At 46.4% G+C, this 25,544-nt stretch overlaps 1 protein-coding gene across 3 annotated transcripts in view; it reads left to right on the top strand.

Annotated features, from left to right (window-relative positions):
- The window catches only part of eepd1 (endonuclease/exonuclease/phosphatase family domain containing 1), a 161,382-nt gene that overhangs the window by 130,175 nt on the left and 5,663 nt on the right, over nucleotides 1–25,544 (top strand). For all 3 annotated transcript variants that reach the window (XM_055654999.1, XM_055655008.1, XM_055655015.1), the window contains 3 exons: nucleotides 8,445–8,555; nucleotides 19,351–19,485; nucleotides 21,841–21,967. In XM_055654999.1, coding sequence (XP_055510974.1) covers nucleotides 8,445–8,555; nucleotides 19,351–19,485; nucleotides 21,841–21,967 — 373 coding nt within the window. The remainder of the gene's footprint in view (nucleotides 1–8,444; nucleotides 8,556–19,350; nucleotides 19,486–21,840; nucleotides 21,968–25,544) is intronic.

The raw sequence follows: 25,544 nt of genomic DNA on the forward strand, positions 1-25,544 counted from the left end.
CTTTGCATTTAGATTTCCCTTAGCTTCTCTATTAAAACTCCCCCCCCCCCCCCCACCCCCTCACCTTAAACCTAGATCCTCGATTCCTCTACTCTGGACAAGAGACTATGGGGATCGCTGGTCGGCGCGGACTCGGTGGGCTGAAGAGCCTGTTTCCGCCCTGTATGTCTAAACTAAACTAAACTAAATGTAAGATTCTATGCATTTAGCCAATCTATTCCTCTCACGATTTTGTACACAAAATCATGATTTAATTCCGAAGGAATGAAATTTGTGATTCAGAAGGAAGGTAGGTGACTCTGCAGCGTGGCTAATGTTGACAGTAGATAACGTTCTCTGGAACTGATGAGCTTCAGCTTTGAACTTGGGTGGTTATGGAGTTGACAGAACTGATTGTTGAAGATTATGTCTTCAGCTTTCGCTTTTGATTCTTGTGGGGTTTTGGAGGGGTATAGCTAAATATACTTGAAAGGGTCAGATTTCATTTTGCCCCGTCATTAGAATTCCACGTTGGCATAAAAGGTCAACCATGAAGAATTTTCATTTCATTTATTTTGCTTTGAGAATGCCGCACGTAGATTGTAAGAAGCGAATGTAGTTTTATCTGTTTGTGGAACGCACTGTAGAATGCAAAAATATAGTCTTTTCAATTATTAAAGTGCTCTAGCTATGTAGAGGATGATTAGATTAAAACAGGTAATGATAACAAAACATGTACAATCATAGCTGTATTCATTAAAACTACCAGGTCATCACAGTCATAGGGTCTTACAGCGTGGAAACAGGGCCTTCCGACCCTCTTGCCCACACATGTCCCATCTATAATAGTCCCACCTGCCTGCATTTGGGCCATATCCCTCTAAACCCGTCCTATCCATGTACCTGTCTAAATGATTCTTAAACATTGCAAAAAGTACCTGTCTCAACTACCTCCTCCGGCAGCATGTTCCTTACACCCACCACCCTTTGCGTGAAAAAGTTACTCCACGGGTTCCTATTAAATCTTTCCCCTCTCATCTTAAACCTATGTCCCCTGGTTATCGAGTCATACCACAGATCGGTATATTTCTCAAAGAGATAAGACTGACCAGCAAACTGCATCAGCATCCTGGAATCCACAGTCAGCCTTCACAAAGCAACATACATGAAATGTGCTTTCTTCATGGTTGACCTTTTATGCCAGTGTGGAGCTTTAATGACGGGGAAAAAATAAAATCTGACTCTTTCATGTAGACCTTCAGGGAGAATATTCAATTTTTGGTAAATCCATGTCTTGTTCCAAGTCATGAAGAAATGATCTCATCTTGACCATCCTTGTGTCTGGATAGTTAAATTATGTCTAATTGACTCCGATTGTATGCTGTGTCTACACAATTCCAGTTCTTTGATGTTATAACCCAACTTTGGTTTAAGCAGTAAACACAGGTAATTTTCCAGTGTGTACCTTCTGGAGCCAGTGCCAACCAGTTAATATCAAAGATAGACATAAAATGCTGGAGTAACTCAGTGGGACAAGCAGCATCTCTGGGTAGAAGGAATGAAGTAAATGTCGACCTGATTCTATCTATCAAAGTCTGAAGGATCACAACTCGAAATGTCACCTATCCATGTTCTCCAGGGATGCTGCCTGACCCGCTGTTACTCCAGCACTTGGTGTCTTTCCCTGATTCTATCATCTCCCCTTTTAGCCGATTGGTGGCCGATTAGGAAAAGGAGAGATGCAACGAGATCTGGGTGTCATGGTACACCAGTAGGCATGCAGGTGCAGCAGGCAGTGAAGAATGCAAATGGTATGTTAGCATTCATAGCAAAAGGATTTGAGTATAGGAGCAGGGAGGTTCTACTGCAGTTGTTGTACAGGGCCTTGGTGAGACCACACCTGGAGTATTGTGTACAGTTTTGGTCTCCTAATCTGAGAAAAGATATTCTTGCCATAGAGGGAGTATAGAGAAGGTTTACCAGACTGTTTTCTGGTATGGCAGGACTTTCATATGAAGAAAGACTGGATAGACTTGGCTTGTACTCGCTAGAATTTAGAAGATTGAGGGGGGATCTTATAGAAACTTACAAAATTCTTAAGGTGTTGGACAGGCTAGATGCAGGAAGATTGTTCCCGATGTTGGGGAAGCCCAGGACAAGGGGTCACAGCTTAACGATAAGGGGGAAATCTTTTAGGACCGAGATGAGAAAAACATTTTTCACACAGAGAGTGATGAATCTGTGGAATTCTCTGCCACAGAAGGTAGTTGAGGCCAGTTCATTGGCTATATTTAAGAGATAGTTAGATGTGGCCCTTGTGGCTAAAGGGATCGGGGGTATGGAGAGAAGGCAGGTACTGAGTTGGATGATCATATCAGTGCAGGCTCAAAGGGCCGAATGGCCTACTTCTGCACCTATTTTCTATGTTTCTATGTTTCTATTCCCAAGAGCTACAAACTTGTTTTGAAACTTTATTAAAAAAAACAAGGATATTACCAGGACTTGTCACGAGGATGTTGCCAGGACTTAAGGGGCCGCGCAATAGAGAGAGGGGAACAGGAGGATGAGGGGTGATCTTATAGAGGTGTATAAGGATGAGAGGAATAGATAGGGCAAATGCACAGTCTTTTTTATCCAGAGTAGGGGAATCAAGAACCAGAGGGCATATAGGTTTAAGATGAGAGGGGAAAGATTTAATAGGAATCGTGAGAGTCAACATTTTCACACACAGAGTGGTGGGGATATGGAACAAGCTGCCAGAGGAGGTAGTTGAGGCAGGCACAACAACACCAATCGGACATGTACAAGGATAGAAAAGGTTTAAAGGGGCATGGACCAAACATGGCAGATGGGACGCGTAGATGGGCAAATTGGCCTGACAGCCAGATTCTGTGCTGTATGACCTATCCATGTTCCCCAGAGATGTTACCTGATGTACTCCAGCCCTCTATGTCTTTTCTATTGTAAACCAGCATATGCAGTCAAAAAAAACCTTCCCATTCATTGCACAGGTTACTGTCATAAGTTTGTATAATTCCGGGCAGGGTGCGTTTCACCCACTGTTAAGTGCCTGTGGTGTGGTTCCATTGTTACGAGCTGGGTATTTGCGATCCATTGTGGCCAGCACTGCAGCGAATGTGTTGAACATGCCACAGGCAGCAGTGCATCTTGTTGGACATAACTGTGGCCCGCTGGTTTACATAATTATCGTGTCGCTCCCCACTGCTACTGCCTCATACCACAGTCACACGCTACTCCTCGCATGCCTGCCTTCCCCAGCATCCTCCTGTAATGTCGAACCATTTCTCATGGATTTCTATGCCCTATTGCATCTGTTGGTTTAGCAAGGGAAAGGGTGCTTGTGAGGCTGAGAAAAGTCGGCATGATTCAGACCTTACCTCACAACGGGTGGTGGGTGTATGGAATGAGCTGCCGGAGGAGGTAGTTGAGGCAGAGACTATGGCAACGTTAAGCAGCAATTAGACAGGTACATGGGTAGGACAGGTGTAGAAGGATATGATCAAACGCAGGCCAGTGGGACTAGTATAGATGGGACAAGTTGGTCGGTGTGGGCAGGTTGGGCTGAAGGGCCAGTTTCTGACACTGTAAGACTTTATGACTCTCTATGACTTACTTTAGATTCTACAGATACCGGGAAGAAACAGGCCCTTTGCCCACTGAGCCCGTGTCGACCAGCGATCACCCCACACATTAGCACTAGCCTACACACAAGGGACAATTTACAATTTTACTGAAGCCAATTAACCTGCAAACCTCTCGGTCTTTGAAGGGTGGCAGGAAACCGGAGCACTCGAGAATATCCATGATTAGTATGGCCGCCAAATTTACGGGGAGAAGGCAGGAGAATGAGGTTGTGAGGGAATAATAGAGCGGGCTCGATGGGCCGAATGGCCTAATTCTGCTACATCTTATGATCTTGTGATTTGTACATTCACTGTACATTGTACATACTCCAATGAAAAGCTACGAAAAATCAGCATGCGAAAAGCGACGAACCTTCAGTACATGAAAGACGACGAAAATTAAAAATGCCAAAAGCAATGTTAATTCAGAATGCAAAAAGCGATGAAATTTCAGGACCCGTAAAGCGTAAAATCAAATCTTGCAATTAACAAACTAGGTACCTTCGAAATGGCACCGTAATTTGTGATGGGTGCCAATCAACCGCCTTTGCCAGTTAAAATTGCGGAGACCTATTTCTTTAGGTAGTAATTGTTATTGCATATTTATAAAGTGTCAAAACCTTCTGTACATGTGTTACATATTAGAGAAAACTTTTTAATATTTTTCTTCCGGGTTGTTATTTATTTTTGTAACCGTTTTGATATTGAATTAACCGTCCTCATTGCAGTCCTTAAATCTTAATTTTGGTTAATATGATAAACATATTGTAGAGATGCTACCTCATGGCGCCAGGGACCTAGGTTCTATCCTGACATCAGACGCTGTCTGTGTGGAGTTTGCACCTTCTCCCTATGACTACAGGACATAGCCTCAGAATTAAAGGACACTCTTATAGGAAGGAGAAGAGGAAATAATTCTGTAATCAGAGGGTGGTGAATCTGTGTAATTCTTTGCCACAGAAGGCTGTGGAGGCCGAGTCAGTGGATATATTTAAGGCAGAGATAGATAGATTCTCGATTAGTACGGGTTTTGGGGAGAAGGCTGGAATGGGGTTAGGAGGGAGATTGAATGGCGGAGTAGACTTGATGGGCCGAATGGCCTATATCTACTATCCCTTATGACCTTGTGACCGCGTGGGTTTCCATCAGGTGCTCCCACATCCCAAAGACATGTGGGCTTTGTTGGTTAATTGGACTCTGTAAATTGCCCTCAGTGTGTAGGGAGTGGATGCGGACTTACAAACTCCGCAAAGACAGCACCCTGGTCTCTACCGATGTGAGGCAGCAGATCTACTGTGACGCCACTGTGCCTCCTCTTCGGTTATATTTTTACTTCTATATTAGGAATAAAATGTGGACTAATGGGCCTGTCCCACTTAGGCGATATTTTAGGCAACTACAGGCGACCAGTTTGTCGCCACATGTTCGCCGGTGGTCTCCGGGAGTAGTCTCCTCAGTCGCGCAAAAAGTCGAAGCGTCCTTCTGGTCGGCGCTAAATTTTCAACATTTAAAAAAGAAATGCAGGGCAAGGTTTTTATGCTGAGAGTGGTGGATACCTGGCACGTGCTGCCAGGGGTGGTAGTGAGGGCAATATGATAGTGGCATTTAAGATGCTTTTAGAGAAACACATGGATATGGATCATGTGTGGGTAGGAGAGATAGGTTTAACATGGCACAATGTTCGGCACTGGGCATTCACTGCTGAAGGGCCTATTTCTGTGCGATATTGTTGGATCCTGACCCGAAACATCACCTCTCCATGTTCCCCAGGGATGCTGCCTAATCAGCTGAGTTACTCCACCAATTTGTGACATTCTGTACTGTATGAATTGAAATACACTTCCCACCCTTGCCACGAGATTTCGGAGGAATACCAGAACAAAGCGCAGGGCATTATATCTTTTAAATCGACTGACAAGTTGTGGGTGTGGGGAATGAATCTGAATGTTTAAATCTTCATCCTTTATTGACCATAGTTGGTACAGACCTTTTTTTTTAAATCAAAATAAACTTTATTCAGAATTTAAAAAAATATCCAAAATAAGAACTGTGCAAAATTCCTCTGACATTCACGATTGTTCAACGTACATTCATTAGCGTTATATTTGGTTGTGTTCACAAAAGCCATCATTATACCCAATAGATAGGCACAGAATGCTGGAGTAACAGCGGGACAGGCAGCATCTCTGGAGAGAAGGAATGGGTGACGTTTCGGGTTGAAACCCTTCTTCAGACTTCCATCGTCACCCATTCCTCTCTCTACAGATGCTGCCTGTCCCGCTGTTACTCCAGCATTCTGTGCCTATCTTCGGTTTAAACCAGCATCTGCAGTTCCTTCCTACACATTATACCCAATATCCTGGCCATTCATGTGGCTCCCTGGGGATGATATCCCATCCATCGTTTGAGGGGCGTCTCCACCGCACCCTGCCCCCCTTCCCCATGTCCAACAACAGAAGGACCCTAGACTGTGGTTCTCCCCCACCCAGCCTTGGCCTTGGCTGCACCGAGCTTCAATGTGTCCGTCAGCACGTACTCCTGCAGACTGGAGCGGGCCAGTCGGCAACATTCCCCAACGGACATCTCGCTCTGCTGGGAGGTCAACAACTTTCAGGCCGACCAAAGAGCGTCCTTCACCCAGTTGATGACCTTCCAGCAACATTCGACGTCCGTCCCTGGGAACTATCCACAAATCACAGTCCTCTGTTAATGATAAACTGTGACAAGGACCCTTGCATCCTTCTCTAGACTCTCTTTGCAAATTCACACTCTGCGAAGAGGTGGGCAGTAGTAATATTCATGTTCATAAGTGACCGGAGCAGAGTTAGGCCATTCGGCCCATCATGTCTACTCCGCTATTTAATCTTTCCTTTTTAACCCCATTCTCCTGCCTTCTCCCCATAACCCCTGACACCCGTACTTATCAAGAATCTATCTATCTCTGCCATTAAAATATCCATTGAGTTGGCCTCCACAGCCATCTGTAGCAATCAATTCCACTGAATCACCACCATCTGACCAAAGGGATTCCTCCTCATCTCCTTCCTAAAGGAATGTCCTTTAATTCTGAGGCTATGACCCCTGTTCTCAGACTCTCCCACTAGTGGAAACATCCTCCCCACATCCACTCTGTCCAAGCCTTCCACTATTCGGGAAGTTTCAATAAGGACCGCCCTCATCCTTCTATCGTATGTTAACCATTCATTCCTTGGAACATTCTCGTAATCCTCCTCTGGACCTACTCCAGTGCCAGCACATCCTTCCTCAGATTCCAACAGTGCAAGAAGGATCTGACTGAGAGGACCCTCACACTGCCAATATCTTATAGAAACATATCAAATTCTTAAGGGATTGCACGGGCTAGATGCAGGAAAAATGTTCCCCATGTTGGGGGAGTCCAGAACCAGGGGGTCACAGTTTAAGAATAAGGGGTCGGCCATTTAGGACTGAGATGACGAAAAACCTTTTCTCCCAGATTCATGGGAGGTGGAATTTTCTGCACAGAAGGCAATGGAGGCCAACTCACTAGATGTATTCAAGAGCGAGTTAGATATAGCTCTTAGGGCTAACGGAATCAAGGGATATGGGGAGAAAGCAGGAAAGCATGCTAAATAGATCATGGATGAGGCATTTGGGGAAGTTGTGACACGTTAAACCTCAGCAAATGATTTTTAGTTTAGTTTAGTGTGGAGATGCAGCACAGAAACAGGCCCTTCGGCCCATCGTGTCCGCGTTGACCAGCGATCACCGCACATTAACACTACCCGACACACACTCGGGACAATTTTACCAAGCCAATTAGCCTACAAATCTCTACATCTTTGGAGTGTGGTAGGAAACCAGAGATCCCGGAGAAAACCCACGCAGGTCATGGGAAGAATGTACAAACTGTGTGGAGACAGCACCCGGTCGGGATCCAATCTGGGTTTCTGCCATTGTAAGGCAGCAACTCTATTGCCCGTGCAATGTCACCTTTATTTTTCCAATAATTTAGTGTTCTCTGCTTCTGGGGAAAGTGACAGCGTGTAACTTGACTGAACGGATCTTGAATTGAACATTTTCATTACGCAATTCCATTTATTTTTCCATAAATCCTACCCTGCCACATCATTTAGATGCCTTAATCCACATAGGGATTTGGAGTGTAAGAAGTAAATTATTCAACACAGCTATCAGATTTGAAGGAAGTTCATTCCATGTGGAAATTAAATTAAATCACTTGCAGCTGCAAGCTGCACATAGACCCAGATTATTTGTTGCGTCATAGATAGAGTCATACGGAAGGGAAACAGGCCCTTCGGTCCAACCAGTCTATCTATGCTGACCAAGATGCTCCATCTATGCTAGTCCCACCAGCCCTACATTTGGCCCAATGAGGAGTGTGGATCACATGCAGGCACAGATTAGTTTAACTTGACATCATGTTCAGCACGGACATTGTGGGCTGAAGGCCCTGTTCCCGTGAATGATGTTAAACCTCTTGCATACATACGAGACTACATTGGACACATTATTCCATGTGATGAGGTCTGTACAGAAAAATCTGCTTCAATAAGTCATCTGAGTTTTATTGACGCAATATAAAACCTACAGCTGTTCCTTCAATGCTTTTTATATTAACGATGCGATTATAGCCCAGTATCTAGGACACATGCAAATCATTCAGCAGTGGTATTAACTGTTCTGACGCATTTCCAAAATAGGGACGTAACAGTTTTAAAGCATGTTATAATATTTAGGTATTTCAAAACCGTAAAATGTTGCCCTATTTTAGTGAGTGCGTAAGCCCACTTTGACCCAAATGATCTTTGTGTTTTGCAGTTCTGCGCGGAGTTGAATCAGCCCATGTTACCAAATGTTCGGAAATGGAAAGGTCCCAGAGGATGCTGGAAGTGTGCGGTATCCGAGAAACCATCTGTACAAATGCTCAAGGTAAGTTCAGTGCAATTCGCTGAGATACAGTCCACTGGTGCTTCATAATCGACAACATTCATCTGAGTTAACGAACGAACACAGCTTTGAATGGATTGAGATGCAATCCGATTTTAGACAAGGTAATTTTTTTCCAGTGTGTAATCCCGTTAAGCCAGTGCGTCCAATACCGACTCACTTGCTTGCCTGTGCCAGCAGCTGACGCACACTATCACTCGTCCATTCTCTCTGGCACTGTCTGGAGCTGATCTCCGTCTGTTAGTTTATGGTGCCATTTTGTAATTGAAATGGAACTTTGTTCTTAACATCATGAGGTATGTTCATACATATGAAAAGATCCCAAAAAAAGATGAAAGCAGACTGTGTTCCACAGCAGATGTTAAGGCTACCTCTCTCACATGACAGTCATAGAGTCTTACAACGTAGAAACAGGCCCTTCGACCTAACTTGCCCACACCGACCAACATGCCCCTTCTACGCTAATCCCACCTGCCTGTATTTGGCCCATATCTCTCTAAACCTCTCCTATCCTTGTACCTGTCAAAATGTTTAGTTTAGTTTAGAGATACAGGGCAGAAACAGGCCATTCGGCCCTCCAAGTCCTCACCAACCAGCGATCCCCGCACATTAACACTATCCTACACACACTAGGGACAATTTACACATACACCAAGCCAATTATCCTACAAACCTGTACGCCTTTTGTAGATGACTAGTGCATGTACCTTTAACATAGTGACCTCACCACTACTAACCACTCCCCTTATTAGATGTATAATTGCAACCTCCCCACCCATAGTTCTCTCTCTCTAGCTCCGGTGACAGACCATGTACAGCTAGAACAGCAATGCTTGTGAACTATCAATAAACTATTAGTAAAGACACGATGTGTTGGTGAGACTTCTTTACATGGTGTCAGAAGTGGGATTCGAACCCACGCCTCCAATTGGAGACCAGAACTACGATGTGTTGGTGAGACTTCTTTACACCTTTGGAGGGAGGAAACCGAAGATCTCTAAGAAAACCCACACTGTCACGGGGAGAACGCACAAACTGCTTACAGACAGAACCCGTAGTCGGGATTGAACCCGGGTCTCCAGTGCTGCATGCACTGTAAAGGGCCTGTCCTACGAGCATGCGACCTGCATGCGGCAAGCGCGACCTAAAGGTCCGGTCCCACCAGCATGCACCTGCATGCGGCAAGCGCGACCTAACGCAACCTTACCTTGAGCCGTACGGCATGCGGCAAGCGCAACCAAACTAGAAGCGGGAGCAGCGCGAAGGTCGAGTGAGTGACACGGCATTGAGGCGGCTGTGGGCCGGCAGGCCATTACCACGCGGAATTTTTAAACACGGTCAGTTTTTCGGAGCCCCGCGCGATGTCAGGACCAGCTCTGCACAACTCCATACGGCTCCTGCGATCGAAGTGGGACCGGCCCCACGTGGCCGTACGGCTCAAGCGACCACGTTAGGTCGCGCTTGCCGCATGCAGGCGCATGCTGGTGGGACCAGCCCTTTAGGTCGCGCTTGCCGCATGCAGAACGCATGCTCGTGGGACAGGCCCTTTAGGCAGCAACTCTACCACTGTGCCACTGTGCCGAAATGTTTCTCAAACGTTGCAATGGTCCCTGCCTCAACTACTTCCTACAACAGCCCATTCCATACACCTACCACCATTTGCGTGAAAAAGTTACCCCTCAGGTTCCTATTAAATTCCCCCTCTCCACCCCCACCATCATTTCCACACTCTGGGCGAGAGACTCTGCGTCTACCCGATCCATTCCTCTCATTATTTTGTTTACCTCCGTAAGATCACTTGCACTTCTAATTTTCTTCCCCTTGCTTTAAAGGACTGTTGGTTTGGCATTGATAATGAGGGGGAAAATGTTTCTCAGTTCTTCCATCAGTTGTCAAGAAGTAGGAATTGCTGCATAGAACTTGCATTCATGTAGCAACTCGTACATCCAACCGAGTACTAGGTTTCCTTGCCACTGTCCATACAGCCCATTGACTACAGCATTTAAAACAACATTTCGGCAGGGAGGTGGATAGGAAAGGTTTAGAGGGATATGGTCCAAATACGGGCAGGTGGGACTAGTGTAGGTGGGGCATCTTGGTCGGCATGGGCAAGTTGGGCCGAAGGACCTGTTTCCCTGCTGTATGATAAGATTTACGAGGATGTTGCCAGGACTAGAGGGTCTGAACTATAAGGTGAGAGGGGCAAAGTTTAATAGAGATGTACAGGGCAAGTATTTTGCACAGGATAGTGGGGGCCTGGAACGTATTGCCAGGGGTGGTGGTGGAGGCTGATACGATAATGGCGTTTAAGAGGCATTAAGATAGGCACATGGAAGTGCAGGGAATAGAGGGATATGGATCATGTACAGGCAGATGAGATCAGTTCATCTTGGCATCATGTTCGGCACAAACGACAGGACGCAGATAGATCTGTGGGGACATGAGACTGCTGCAATACCCAATTTTCAGTTTAGTTTATTGTCACGTGTACGGAGGTACAGTGTAAAGCTTTTTGTTGCACGCGAACCAGTCAGCAGAAAGATCATACTTGATTACAGTCGATCCATTTACAGTGTAGAGTTACATGATAAGGGAATGACCTGAGTGTCGCTGTGCAGCAATTGAAACATAGAAACATAGAAATTAGGTGCAGGAGTAGGCCATTCGGCCCTTCGAGCCTGCACCGCCATTCAATATGATCATGGCTGATCATCCAACTCATTATCCCGTACCTGCCTTCTCTCCATACCCCCTGATCCCCTAAGCCACAAGGGCCACATCTAACTCCCTCTTAAATATTAAATTGAACGACTGTAAAGTGCTGTTGCTATTCTTCTGTGGGCAAGCAGCCACAGTTTGCACAGATTGTGGTGATGAAGGGAGAGATTTGGTCCCAGTCCCATGCTGCTATTCAAATAGTGCCACGTTTACCCTGGAGAGCTCACTAGCCCATGGTTTAATATCTTATCTTATCTGACTTTTTACATTGCCACTCATTCAGCTCAGCCTCTCTTCTAAGTTTTCATAGGTTCTAGGAGCAGAATTAGGCTGCTCGCCCCATTGAGCCTACTCCGCCCTTCAATCATGGCTGATCTATCTTCCCCTCTCAACCCCATTCTCCTGCCTTCTCTCCATAACCCCCGACACCCATACTGATCTGGTAGGCTAGCCTGCAGTCAAGCTTCATTTTATCGCTCAGGACTGATATCTGTGTGACACCACACTTTATGTTTTAGAAACTAAGAAACATAGAAAATAGGTGCAGGAGGAGGCCATTCGGCCCTTCGAGCCAGCACCACCATTCATTATGATCATGGCTGATCGTCCCCTATCAACAACCCGTGCCTGCCTTCTCCCCATATCCCTTGACTCCACTAGCCCCTAGAGCTCTATCTAACTCTCTCTTAAATCCATCCAGTGATTTGGCCTCCACTGCCCTCTGTGGCAGGAAATTCCATAAATTCACAACTCTGGGTGAAAACGTTTTTTCTCACCTCAGTCTTAAATGGCCTACCCCTCATTCTTAAACTGAGACCCCTGGTTCTGGACTCCTCCAACATCGGGAACATTTTTCCTGCATCTAGCCTGTCCAATCCTCAAGAATTGTATATGTTTCTATAAGATCTCCTTTCATCCTTCTAAATTCCAGTGAATACAAGCCCAGTCGATCCAATGTTTCATCAATTCCTGGCATCCCGGGAATTAACCTGGTGAACCTACGCTGCACTCCCTCAATAGCAATAATGTCCTTCCTCAAATTAGGAGACCAAAATTGCATATAATACTCCAGGTGCGGACTCACCAGGGCCCTGTACACTCCTTGCTCCTAAACTCAAATCCTCTTGCAATGAAGGCCTAATCTGACACCATTCAGATAATAATCTGCCTTCCTCTTCTTGCCACCAAAGTGGATAACCTCACATTTATCCACATTTTACTGCATCTGCCATGCATCTTCCCTCTCACCCAACCTATCCAAGTCACCCTGCAGCCTCATAGCATCCTTGTAGCAGCCTCGCAGCTCACACTGCCACCCAGCTTTGTGTCATCCGTAAACTTGGAGATGTAATCCCCGCGTCTAAATCGTTAATATATATTGTAAATAACTGGGGTCCCAGCACCAAGTTGCGGCACCCCACTAGTCACTGCCTGCCATTCTGATAAGGACCCGTTAATTTCTACTCTTTGTTTCCTGTCTGCCAACCAGTTCTCTATCCATGTTAATACCCTACCCCCAATACCATGTGCTCTAATTTTGCACACCAATCGATCCCGACCTCAGATGCTGTCTGTGGAGTTTGCACGTTTTCCCAGTGATCGCATGGGTTTCCTCTGGATGCTCTGGTTTCCTCCCACAACCCAAATAAGTGCGGGTTTGCAGGGTTGGCTGTCCCTCTGTTAATTGTGGCTAGTGTGCAGGGAGTGGATGCAAAGGTAGAACAGCATAGAACAAGTGCGAATGGGTGATCGATGGTCGGCGTGGACTCAGTGGGCCAAAGGTCCTGTTTCCTTGCTGCGTCTCTAAACTAAACCACGACCTCGGGGGCATTCACCCTCTCAATGACCTCTCTTCTGTTGACGGAGACAGGGGCCTGTTTGCTAGATTACACTGCCATCCTGCAGTTAAAGATTAACCACATTTGGAAGAAGAAACCAGGCACTTCTGCTGACTTCTTCAAATCCGGAGATCCGGTCAGATTCGCCACCTCCAACGTGACCCCACCACTCGCCACAATTCCCATCTCCCCCCATGTCTGCCTTCCGCAAAGACCACTCCCTCCGCAACTCCCTTGTCAATTCTTCCCTTCCCTCCCGTACCACCCCTTCCCCGGGCACTTTCAGTTGCAACCGCAAGAAATGCAACGCCTGTCCCTTTACCTCCCCCCTCGACTCCATTCAAGGACCCAAGCAGTCGTTCCAGGTGCGACAAAGGTTCACCTGTATCTCCTCCAACCTCATCTACTGCATCTGCTGCTCTAGATGTCAGCTGATCTACATCGATGAGACTAAGTGGAGGTTGGGCGATCGTTTTGCCGAACACCTCCGCTCGGTCCGCAAGAACCTACCAGCACTTCAACTCCCCCTCCCATTTCCCATCCGACCTCTCTGTCCTGGGTCTCCTCCATGGCCAGAGTGAGCAACACCGGAAATAGGAGGAACAGCACCTCATATTCCGCTTGGGGAGTCTGCATCCTGCGGGCATGAACATTGAATTCTCCCAATTTTGTTAGCCCTTGTTGCCTCCTTCCCTTCCTCAGCCCTCGGGCTCCTCCTCCTCCTCCTTTTTCCTTCCTTCTCCCCGCTACCCCCTATCAGTCTGACGAAGAGTTTCGGCCCGAAACGTTGCCTATTTCCTTCGCTCCATAGATGCTGCTGCACCTGCTGAGTTTCTCCAGCATCTTTGTGTAACTTCTGCTGACTTGTCAGAGTCATCAATCTGTGGGTCAGGAGACAGGAGCAGACGCCAAGAGATCAGGCACATCTCAGCAGATTGACAGAAAAAAAAGAGCTATAATCTGTGGAATTCTCTGCCACAAAAGGTAGTTGAGGCCAGTTCATTGGCTATATTTAAGAGGGAGTTAGATGTGGCCCTTGTGGCTAAAGGGATCAGGGGGTATGGAGAGAAGGCAGGTACAGGATACTGAGTTGGATGATCAGCCATGATCATATTGAATGGCGGTGCAGGCTCGAAGGGCTGAATGGCCTACTCCTGCACCTAATTTCTATGTTTCTATGTCTCTATAATAGATGGTGGACAAAAATGCTGGAGAAAATCAGCGGGTGAGGCAGCATCTCTGGAGCGAAGGAAATAGGCAATGTTTTGGGTCTCGGGTGACTCAGTCTCAGTCTACCCCACAACAGAAGGGGGAGGAGTTGTACAGTTTGACAGCCAGGGGGAAGAAGGATCTCCTGTGGCGTTCTGTGCTGCATCTTGGTGGAACCAGCCTGTTGCTGAAGGTGCTCCTCAGGATGATCAGTGTGTCATGGAGGGGGTGAGCTGTATTGTCCAGGATGCTCCGCAGTTTGAGGAACATCCTCCCTTCCAAGACCATCTCCCATGAATCCAACTCCGCCCTCACGACAGAGCCAGCCTACCTGATGAGTTTGTTAATTCTATTGCAGTCCGTGGTCTTTGCTCTGCTGCCCCAGCACACGGCAGCGAAGAAGATGGCACTGATGAGGGCAGGTGTCCTGAGAGTGACTGTGAATATCTGGCCGACCTCCAGACATCCCAAATATCTTCACAGCCAAATAGATGTCCATTAGATGCAGAGTCACTTGCCCAGAGTAGGGAAATTGAGGACCAGAAGACATAGGTTTAAGTTGAAGGGGAAAGGATTTCTATTTAATAGAAATATGAGGGGTAACTTTTTCACACAGAGGGTGGTGGGTGTAGGGAACAAGCTGCCAGAGGAGGTAGTTGAGGCTGGGACTATCCCAACATTTATGGAACAGTTAGTCAAGTACATGCATAGGACAGGTTTGGAGGGATATGGGCCAAACGCAGGCAGGTGGGACTAGTGTAGCTGGGACACGTTGGGCAGTGTGGGCAAGTTAGGCCGAAGGACCTTTTTCCACACTGTATCACTCTATGACTCTAATAATTTTATTATTAACAGCCAAATAACTTTTTGAAGTGTTGCCACAAATGAGGTACTGGAAACTCAGCAGTCAATTTGCCTGTGCTGAGCTCCCATAAACAGATGTGATGAAGCTGTGATAAGCAAGCATTTCATCATTAAAAAAAACCGCTAATCAAAAACGACTTTACAAAATAAAAGCATTACTTTTCCCTTCTCCAACTTCCAAATGGCTATGAAAACAATTATAGAAAAAAAAGGGTCAATACCAATGCACAAGGTGAGTTTGAGGGTGGGTGAAGGTTGCGTGCTGAGGCGCATTACCTTGTGCCCAAATTGTTCCACGGGGCACGTAATGAACATCAACAGATTGCCGGGTCAATAACCTTCTGCCCAATGTTCTCAACCAAACTCTCTAAAAGAGATTACATGACTGGAAAGTGGTGAAATCATTGGACAAAGTCAGCATAGATTTACGAAAGGTAAATCATGTCTGACGAATCTTATAGAATTTTTCGAGGATGTAACTAGTAGCGTGGATAGGGGAGAACCAGTGGATGTGGTGTATCTGGACTTCCAGAAGGCTTTCGACAAGGTCCCACATAAGAGATTAGTATACAAACTTAAAGCACATGGCATTGGGGGTTCAGTATTGATGTGGATAGAGAACTGGCTGGCAAACAGGAAGCAAAGAGTAGGAGTAAACGGGTCCTTTTCACAATGGCAGGCAGTGACTAGTGGGGTACCGCAAGGCTCAGTGCTGGGACCCCAGCTATTTACAATATATATTAATGGTCTGGATGAGGGAATTGAAGGCAATATCTCCAAGTTTGCGGATGACCCTAAGCTGGGGGGCAGTGTTAGCTGTGAGGAGGATGCTAGGAGACTGCAGGGTGACTTGGATAGGCTGGGTGAGTGGGCAAATGTTTGGCAGATGCAGTATAATGTGGATAAATGTGAGGTTATCCATTTTGGTGGCAAAAACGGGAAAGCAGACTATTATCTAAATGGTGGCCGATTGGGAAAGGGGGAGATGCAGCGAGACCTGGGTGTCATGGTACACCAGTCATTGAAGGTAGGCATGCAGGTGCAGCAGGCAGTAAAGAAAGCGAATGGTATGTTGGCTTTCATAGCAAGAGGATTTGAGTATAGGAGCAGGGAGGTTCTACTGCAGTTGTACAGGGTCTTGGTGAGACCACACCTGGAGTATTGCGTGTAGTTTTGGTCTCCAAATCTGAGGAAGGACATTATTGCCATAGAGGGAGTGCAGAGAAGGTTCACCAGACTGATTCCTGGGATGTCAGGACTGTCTTATGAAGAAAGACTGGATAGACTTGGTTTATACTCTCTAGAATTTAGGAGATTGAGAGGGGATCTTATAGAAACTTACAAAATTCTTAAGGGGTTGGACAGGCTAGATGCAGGAAGATTGTACCCGATGTTGGGGAAGTCCAGGACAAGGGGTCACAGCTTAAGGATAAGGGGGAAATCCTTTAAAACTGAGATGAGGAGAACTTTTTTCACACAGAGAGTGGTGAATCTCTGGAACTCTCTGCCACAGAGGGTAGTTGAGGCCAGTTCATTGGCTATATTTAAGAGGGAGTTAGATGTGGCCCTTGTGGCCAAGGGGATCAGAGGGTATGGAGAGAAGACAGGTACGGGATACTGAGTTGGATGATCAACCATGATCATATTGAATGGCGGTGCAGGCTCGAAGGGCCGAATGGCCTACTCCTGCACCTAATTTCTATGTTTCTATTTTTCTATGATGCACAGGATCTTATGCAATCTGCCACACTTCATAAGTTCATAAAACTCAGGAGCAGAAGTAGGCCATTCAATCATGATTGACCTATGATTTTGGTCTCCAAATTTGAGGAAGGACATTCTTGCTTTTGAGGGAGTGCAGCGTAGGTTCACCAGGTGAATTCCCAGGATGGCGGGACTGTCATACGTTGAAAAAATGGAGCAACTGGGCTTGTATACACTGGAATTAAGAAGGATCAGAGGGGATCTTATTGAAACATATAAGATTATTAAGGGATTGGACACGCTAGAGGCAGTAAACATGTTCCCGATGTTGGGGGATTCCAAAACCAGGGGCCACAGGTTAAGAATAAGGGGTAAGCCATTTAGAACGGAGATGAGGAAAAACCTTTTCACCCGGGGAGTTGTGAATCTATGGAATTCTCTGCCCCAGAAAGCAGAGGAGGCCAATTCTATGGATGCTTTCAAGAGAGAGTTAGATAGGCCCGTACTAATCAAGAACCTTGTCAGCCTCCTGCTTAAAAATATCCATTGACACGACCTCCACAGCTGTCTCAGAGACTGTCTCTGAATCTGGAGATGTGTTTTCACTCTTGTGAGGCATTGGTGTGCTTTCTTGGCCATTGCTTCGGTATGGCTAGTCCAGGACAAATTGCTGGTGATATTTACAAATAATAACTTTTTACTTGTAACCCTTGACACCATGACGAATCAAGTATCTTTCCATCTCTGCCATAAAAAATGTTCTACATTTCAACAGTGGCCATTCGAGGGAACAGTAGTGAACTGTGTGGAATGCACTGAGGATCCTCCAAGACCACGAATGATGCTGAATAAATGCAATTTTGCTTATTTCATTCTTTCGTGTAAACAAATAAAGAATGGTGGCCTGGGTTAGGAGATGTCTGTGGAACTACACACAGTGACGAGTCATCAGGTTCATGGGGTAATGGAAGGGGGAGGAACAGTGTTGCAGTTGGTAGGGCTGCTGCCTCACAGTGCCAGAGACCCAGGTTCGATCCTGACCTCGCGTGCTGTCCGTCTGGGGTTTGTGCCCTGTGATTGCGTGGGTTTCCTCCGGGTGCTCCGGTTTCCGCCCATGTCCCAATGAAGTGTGGGTTTTCCAGGTTAATTGGCCTCTGTAAATTGTCCCTAATGTGTAAGGAGTGGGAAAGCAGGATAACATAGAACTAGCGGGAACGGGTGATTGATGGTCGGCATGGGCTCCGTGGGCTGAAGGGCCAGTTTCCTTGCAGTATCTCAAAACTAAACCCTTGTTCATCAGTCTATTAAAGTAAGCATGCAGGTACAGCAGGCAGTGAAGAAAGCGAATGGCATGTTGGCCTTTATAACAAGAGGAATCGAATATAGGAGCAAAGAGGTCTTTCTGCAGTTGTACAGAGCCCTCGTGAGACCACGTCTGGAGTATTGTGTGCAGTTTTGGTCCCCTAATTTGAGGAAGGACATTCTTGCTATTGAGGGACTGCAGCGTAGGTTTACAAGGTTAATTCCCGGGATGGCGGGACTGTCATATGCTGAGAGAATGGAGCAGCTGGGCTTCTATACTCTGGAGTTTAGAAGGATGAGAGGGTATCTTATTGAAACATAAGATTATTAAGGGTTTGGGCACGCTAGAGGCAGGAAACATTCCCGATGTTGGGGGAGTCCAGAACCAGAGGCCACAGAGTAAAGAGCCTGTCCCACCTGCATGCGGCAAGCGCGACCTAAAGGGCCGGTCCCACAAGCATGCGCCTGCATGCGGCAAGCGCGACCAAACCAGAAGCGGGAGCCGCGCGGAGGTCTAGTGACTGACATGGCGTTGAGGTGGCTGCGGGCCGGCAGGCCGTTGCCGCGCAGAATTTTTAAACACGGTCGGTTTTTCGGAGCCCCACTGTGATTTCGGGACCAGCTCCGCACAACTCAAGCGACAATGTTAGGTCGCTCTTGCCGCATGCAATCGCATGCTCATGGGACAGGCCCTTAAGGAGTAAACCATTTAGAACGGAGACGAGGAAACACTTTTTCTCACAGAGAGTGGTGTGTGTGGAATTCTCTGCCTCAGAGGGCGGTGGAGGCAGGTTCTCTAGATGTTTTCAAGAGAGAGCTAGATAGGGCTCTTAAAAATAGCAGAGTCAGGGGATATGGGGTGAAGGCAGGAACGGGGTACTGATTGGGGATGACCAGCCATGATCACATAGAATGGCTCGAAGGGCTGAATGGCCTACTCCTGCACCTATTGTTTATTGTCAATTGCCTTTTGTGTATAAACAGACTGGTGACAACTGATGAATGTCCGATTTGCTGTGTGAATGGCTGTGTTTGGGTTTGAGTTTTCATAAGGTCATAAGGATTAGGGGGAGAATTAGGCCATTCGGCCCATCAAGTCTACTCCGCCATTTAATTATGCAAATAATTTTGTTCTTTCTCAGAGTGCAGAGTATGCTGGTTATCTGTGGGACAGCAGCGCTGGAGTAGAAATAAAGACAGCCTGTCTTCTGGACAAGACACAGACCAACGGGAACGGCAAACCATGTGGCTCAAGGCCTTACCTCGCGCGCTGTAAGGTGAGTGTTTTAAGGAGCAGCCCTCCTACAATGGGAATCAGCAAGGGATCGTGCCGGCTTAACGTATATTTCGGAAAAAACACATACAACTGTGAGCAGCGATGACCATCTCCTCTGAACCACTCTGTGAATCAGAATGGCCAGTGCTTCACGCAAGGAATACTTGTGGTACTTTATGGATTTGGAGGTTTAAAGAGCTTTTTTTTTCCCTTGGACTCATCAGAGTTTTGCTGATTGTAGCAAAAGTGTAGCAGGTGATGGAGATGCAGTGAGCTTTGAATAATTGAACGGATGAGAGTCCTAGAGTCAAACAGCACAGAAGCAGGCCCTTCATCCCATCCCGTCCATGCCAATCAAGATGCCCCATCTAAGCTAGTCCTAATTGCCCACATTTGGCCCATATCCCTCTAAATCTTTCCTGTCCATGCAGCCAGGCCTGGACTACAAGGAACATTGCCTCATTGGCCATCCGTGAGAAAAGTGGAACAGGATTTCAGCTATGACTAGGGTTGCCAACTTTCTCACTCCCAAATAAGGGACAATAGGTCAAAATATGGGACAAATTCCCGAGGGCAATTCATTTACCGACTCGGCCGTGCTGGGTGAACGATGAGTTGGCACGGGTGCTGAAATGCACACATAGCCCAACCAGCGGGCCAGGTGAGGAGTTTTGGCCCACGCAACGTCAGGTGCAAAGTCCGGCACCCCATCCAACTCATGAACCGATGATCGGCCATGAGAAAGAGGGATGGTGGTGTCAGCAGTAAGCGAAGGTTCGAAGGGTCGGACAGCTGGCCGGGCTGCCGACTGACGGGGCCACGGCAAGGCGCTGTTCCTGCATTCCACGGGCTGCACTACGTCGGGACGGGTGAGGCGGGGCGGGACGCGGCGCTCCGACCCGACAGTCCCCTCGACCTGAGTAATAGCAGTCAAATACGGGACAAGGGCGGTCCCGTACGGGACAAACCAATTTTGCCCAAAAAACAGGATGTCCCGGCTAATACGGGACAGTTGGCAACCCTAGTTACGACTGTGACTGGTCATAAGGAATAGGAGTAGAATTAGGTCATTTTGCCCATCAAGTCTGCTCCACCATTCAATTATGGGCGATCTATCTCTCCCTCCTAACCCCATTCTCCTGCCTTCTCCCCATAACCACTGACACTTGGTCCTCTCACTGCTAAACTAACGCTGTTTGGTTTAATTTCTCCTGTAATGGATTGGAATTTGTGGAAGGATTTTACTTTAGTTTCGCGATATAGCACGGCCCACCCATTCTACACCGACCAGCGATCCCCACACACTAACACAACCCTACACACTTAGGATTCGTCTTCTCTTCACCCTTTCCAGCTTAATGACATCCTTCCCATAACAAGGTGACCACAAATGAACACGGCACCAAATGTGGCCTCGTCAACTTCTTGTACAACTGTAACATAATGTTTCAACCTCTGTACTCTGACTAATGAAAGCCAATATTCCAAAAGTCTTCTGTAGCAACCTAACTACCTGTGACGCCACTCTCAGAGAACTATGTATCTGTACTCCTAGATTCCTCTGCTCTACAGCACTTGTCAGGGCCCTACCATTCACTATGAAGGTCCTGCCGTGGTTTGACTTCCTGTCGTGCAACACCTCACATTTATCTGCATTAAATTCCATTAGCCGTGCCTTCACCCACTTACCTATATTTAAGAAGGAGTTAGATGTGGCCCTTGTGGCTAAAGGGATCAGGGGGTATGGAGAGAAGGCAGGTACAGGATACTGAGTTGGATGATCAGCCATGATCATATTGAATGGCGGTGCAGGCTCGAAGGGCCGAATGGCCTACTTCTGCACCTAATTTCTATGTTTCTATGTTTCTACCCAACTGATCAAGATCCTGTTGTAATATTTGATAACCATCTTGACTGTCTAGTATGGAAATTTCATCAGTCACCCTCTTTCTCCCACTATGCCCAATCAAAGAGCCTGTCTCTCAAATCATTGTATATTAATGATTTGGATATATTAATGATCCTATCACTTATAACCTTATGATCCACTAATTTAATAAATAAAAGATCAAAATGAATGATGGCTGCGTCAATTTGAACTTTCTGAGGTGGTGCTTGCAGCTAGAGTCTGAGAGTGACACAGCGTGGAAACAGGCACTTCGGCCTAACTTGCCCTGTATTTGGCCCATATCCCTCTAAACTTGTCCCATCCATGTCGTCACCAGAGACTAATTGAGAATTCCTGGAGTCTGGGATGTCCGGGAGACCGAGTTACTCTTGGAGGGTTGACAGTTCTAGCCATTCAGTGCTTGTCTATAATAAGTCTCATTCTATTACTTGTGTGACCTCTCTGCAGATTGGAACCCTTGATGTTACTTTGGTAAACGTCCATCTGAAAGGCACTCTCGCCGATGGAGATAAAACTCCTCCACATGCCCATAAAGTCTCACTGTTTACAGACAGTCTTCAGGAAACCCTGAAAGGTATAGTACTGTACACATGTCATGAAATAAATACTCTGCATGATTTCAGTTTGGAATTACAGCGCGGAAACAGGCTCTTCGGCCCACAGAGTTCACGCCAACCAGCACTTTCCTACACATAGGACTATTTATAATTTTTACCGAAGCCATTTAACCTACGAACCTGTTCGTCTTTGGAGTGTGGGAGGAAACTGGAGCACCCGGGCATATCCCATGCGGTCACGGGGAGAACGTACAAACTCCGTACAGCCAGCGCCTGTAGTCAGGATCGAAACCAGGTCTCTGGCACCGCGAGGCAGCAACTCTACCGATGCGCCACTGAGCCACTCTTCTCCCTCTTCCTGAAGCACTTTAGTCAAGATTCTTATATTGACTGGAATTTAGAAGAATGAGAGGGGATCTTATAGTAACATATAAAATTCTTAAGGGATTCGACAGGTTAGATGCAGGAAAAATGTTCCCGATGTTGGAGGAGTCCAGAACCAGGGGTCACAGTTTAAGAATAAGGGGTAGGCCATTTAGGACTGAGATGATGAGGAAAATCTTTTTCACCCAGAGAGTTGTGAATCTGTGGAATCCTCTGCCACAGAAGGCAGTGGAGGCCAATTCACTGGATGTATTTAAGAGAGAGTTAGATTTAGCTCTTTGGGCTAATGGAATCAAGGGATATGGGGAGCAAGCAGGAACGGGGTACTGATTTTGAATGATCAGCCATCTTTTTTCTTCTTGCGTATGGAGTGCACAGCCTAAGGTTGTAGGACAACTTGTTCTATCTGATCTTACTTGATTGTGCACACCAGGTTAATTGCATTTGTCGAAACTGGGAGGACCACGTGAAGGTTGCAATCTCCCACCCCATGATCAGCCATGATCACATTGAATGGTGGTGCTGGCTCGAAGGGCCTAATGACCCACTGCAGCTATTTTCTATGTATGTTCTATGTAAGATGCTGCTCGTGGACTCCATCAGTAACCAGTCACCTTCCTGGGCTTCACTCCAGGCCAAGGTTTACACACCAAAATTCTATTTGTGAGAGGGCAGCAGGAGAAAATACACGCGGAGGAAAGAACTGCAGATGCTGGTCTAAATCGAAGGTAGACACAAATTGCTGGAGTAACTCAGCAGGTCAGGCAGCCTCACCCATTCCTTCTCTCCAGAGATGCTGCCTGTCCCGCTAAATTACTCCAGCATTTTGTGTCTAGCAGAAGATAATACAACAAAGTTATGCTATTTCTTTTTACGTTTAACAGCCTCAACAGAGGAAACATCTATTAAGTTTAATTGTCAGTTAATGCTACATTAATTTTGAAGGATTATGCCACAGACTCAAGGTCATCATATTTTTATAAAAGCAGCCCCTGTTCAAGGCTGCTGTGTCCTGCAGATTAGAGTCATAGAGTCAGTACAGCACGATCATAGGCCCTTTGGCCCAACTTGCCGACCGACATTCTCCATCTAAGCTACTCCTATTTGCCCACGTTTGGTCCGTATCCCTCCAAATCCCTGTAAACCAGTCTGAAGAAGGGTCTCGGCCTGAAACGTCACCCATTCCTTCTCTCCAGAGATGCTGACTGTCCCAGCTTTTTGTGTCTATCTTCCCTCTAAATCTTTCCCGTCTACATACAGTCCAGGTTTTTATTTTAATGCTATTATAGTACCTGCCTCAACTACCCATGTAGAACATAGAACAGTACAGCACAAGAACAGGCCCATCGGCTCATAAGAACAGGCCCTTTGTCTGAACTTCATCTCACTGATCATTTTACAAATAGCTGTCAAAAATGTTGTGTAGTTTCTGTTTAGTTTAGAGATACAGCACGGAAACAGGCCTTTTGGCCCACCGGGTCCACACCGACCAGCAAACCCCGCCGGTTAACACCATCCTACCCACACTAGGGACAATTTACACTTATACCAAGCCAATTAACCTACTAACCTGTTGGTCTTTGGAGTGTGGGAGGAAACCGAAGATCTCAAAGAACAGCCCCATCGGCTCATAAGAACAGGTCCTTTGTCTGAACTTGATCTCATCGACCATTTTTAAAATGGCTGTCAAAAATGTTGTGTTTTTTTTTAGTCTAGAGATGCAGCGTGAAAACAGGCCCTTCAGCCCACTGAGTCCACGCCGACCAACGATCCCTGCACAATAACACTATCCCACACACACTAGGAACATTTTGTTATAGTTTACCAAAGCCATTTAACCCGACAAACCTGTATGTCTTTGGAATTAATGTGCGGGGAAACTGGAGGTCCCAGAGGAAGCCCACACAGGTCACGGGAAAAAACGTAAAACTCCGTATTGGCAGCTCCCATATTCGGGATCGAACCCGGGTCCCTGGCGCAGTAAGGCAGCAACTTTACCGCTGTCCCACCGTGTCGCCATATTGGTGACATACAATGAAGATTTTTTTTAAATCCTGTGTGTTTTGGTTCTAATAGTTGCTAGTTGGTTCTGCCTACTTGCTAAAAGCACTAGCAAGTAGGCAGAAGAGTTGAATAGATACTTCGGATCTGTCTTCACTAAGGATCTCCCAGATGTACTGGAGGACAGAGGATCTTAGGGGGTAGAGGAACTGAAAGAAATTTTCATTAGGCGAGAAATAGTATTGGGTAGGCTAATGGGACTGAAGGATGATAAGTCCCCTGGACCTGATGGTCTGCATCCCAGGGTCCTCAGGGAGGTGGCTCTAGAAATAGTGGATGTATTGGTGATCATTTTCCAATGTTCAATAGATTCAGGATCAGTTCCTGTGGATTGGAGGATAGCTAATGTTATCCCGCTTTTCAAGAAAGGAACGAGAGAGAAAACGGGGAATTACAGACCAGTTAGCCTGACTTCGGTGGTGGGAATGATGCTGGAGTCAATTATTAAAGAGGTAATAAAGGGGCATTTGGATAGCAGTAAAAGGATTAGTCCAAGTCAACATGGATTTATGAAAGGGAAATCATGCTTGACTAATCTTCTGGAATTTTTTGAGGATGTGACAAATAAAATTGATGAAGGGATGTAGTGTATCTAGACTTTCAGAAAGCCTTTGATAAAACCCGCACATTAGAGCACATGGTATTGGGGGTAATGTGTTGACATGGATAGAAAATTGGTTGGCAGACCGGAAGTAAAGAGTAGGAGTGAACGGATCCTTTTCAGAATGGCAGGTAGTGGCGAGTGGAGTGCCGCAAGGCTCGGTGTTGGGGCCGCAACTGTTTACCATATATATTTATGATTTGGAAGAGGGAATTAGGAGCAACACTAGCAAGTTTGCGAATGACACAAAGCTGGGTGGCAGTGTGAGCTGTGAAGAGTATGTTAGGAGGTTGCAGGGTGACCTGGACAGGTTAAGTGAGTGGGCAGATGCGTGGCAGTTGCAGTATAATATAGATAAATGTGAGATTATCCACTTTGGCGGCAAAAACAAGGGGGCAGATTATTATCTGAATGGGGTTAGGTTAGGTAAGGGGGAGGTGCAGCGAGACCTGGGCGTCCTTGTACACTGGTCAATGAAAGTTGGTGTGCAGGTACAGCAGGCAGTGAAGAAAGCTAATGGAATGTTGGCCTTCATATCAAGAGGATTT

The sequence above is a fragment of the Leucoraja erinacea genome, chromosome 2 (assembly GCF_028641065.1).
Source record: "Leucoraja erinacea ecotype New England chromosome 2, Leri_hhj_1, whole genome shotgun sequence".
Lineage (NCBI taxonomy): Eukaryota > Metazoa > Chordata > Chondrichthyes > Rajiformes > Rajidae > Leucoraja > Leucoraja erinaceus.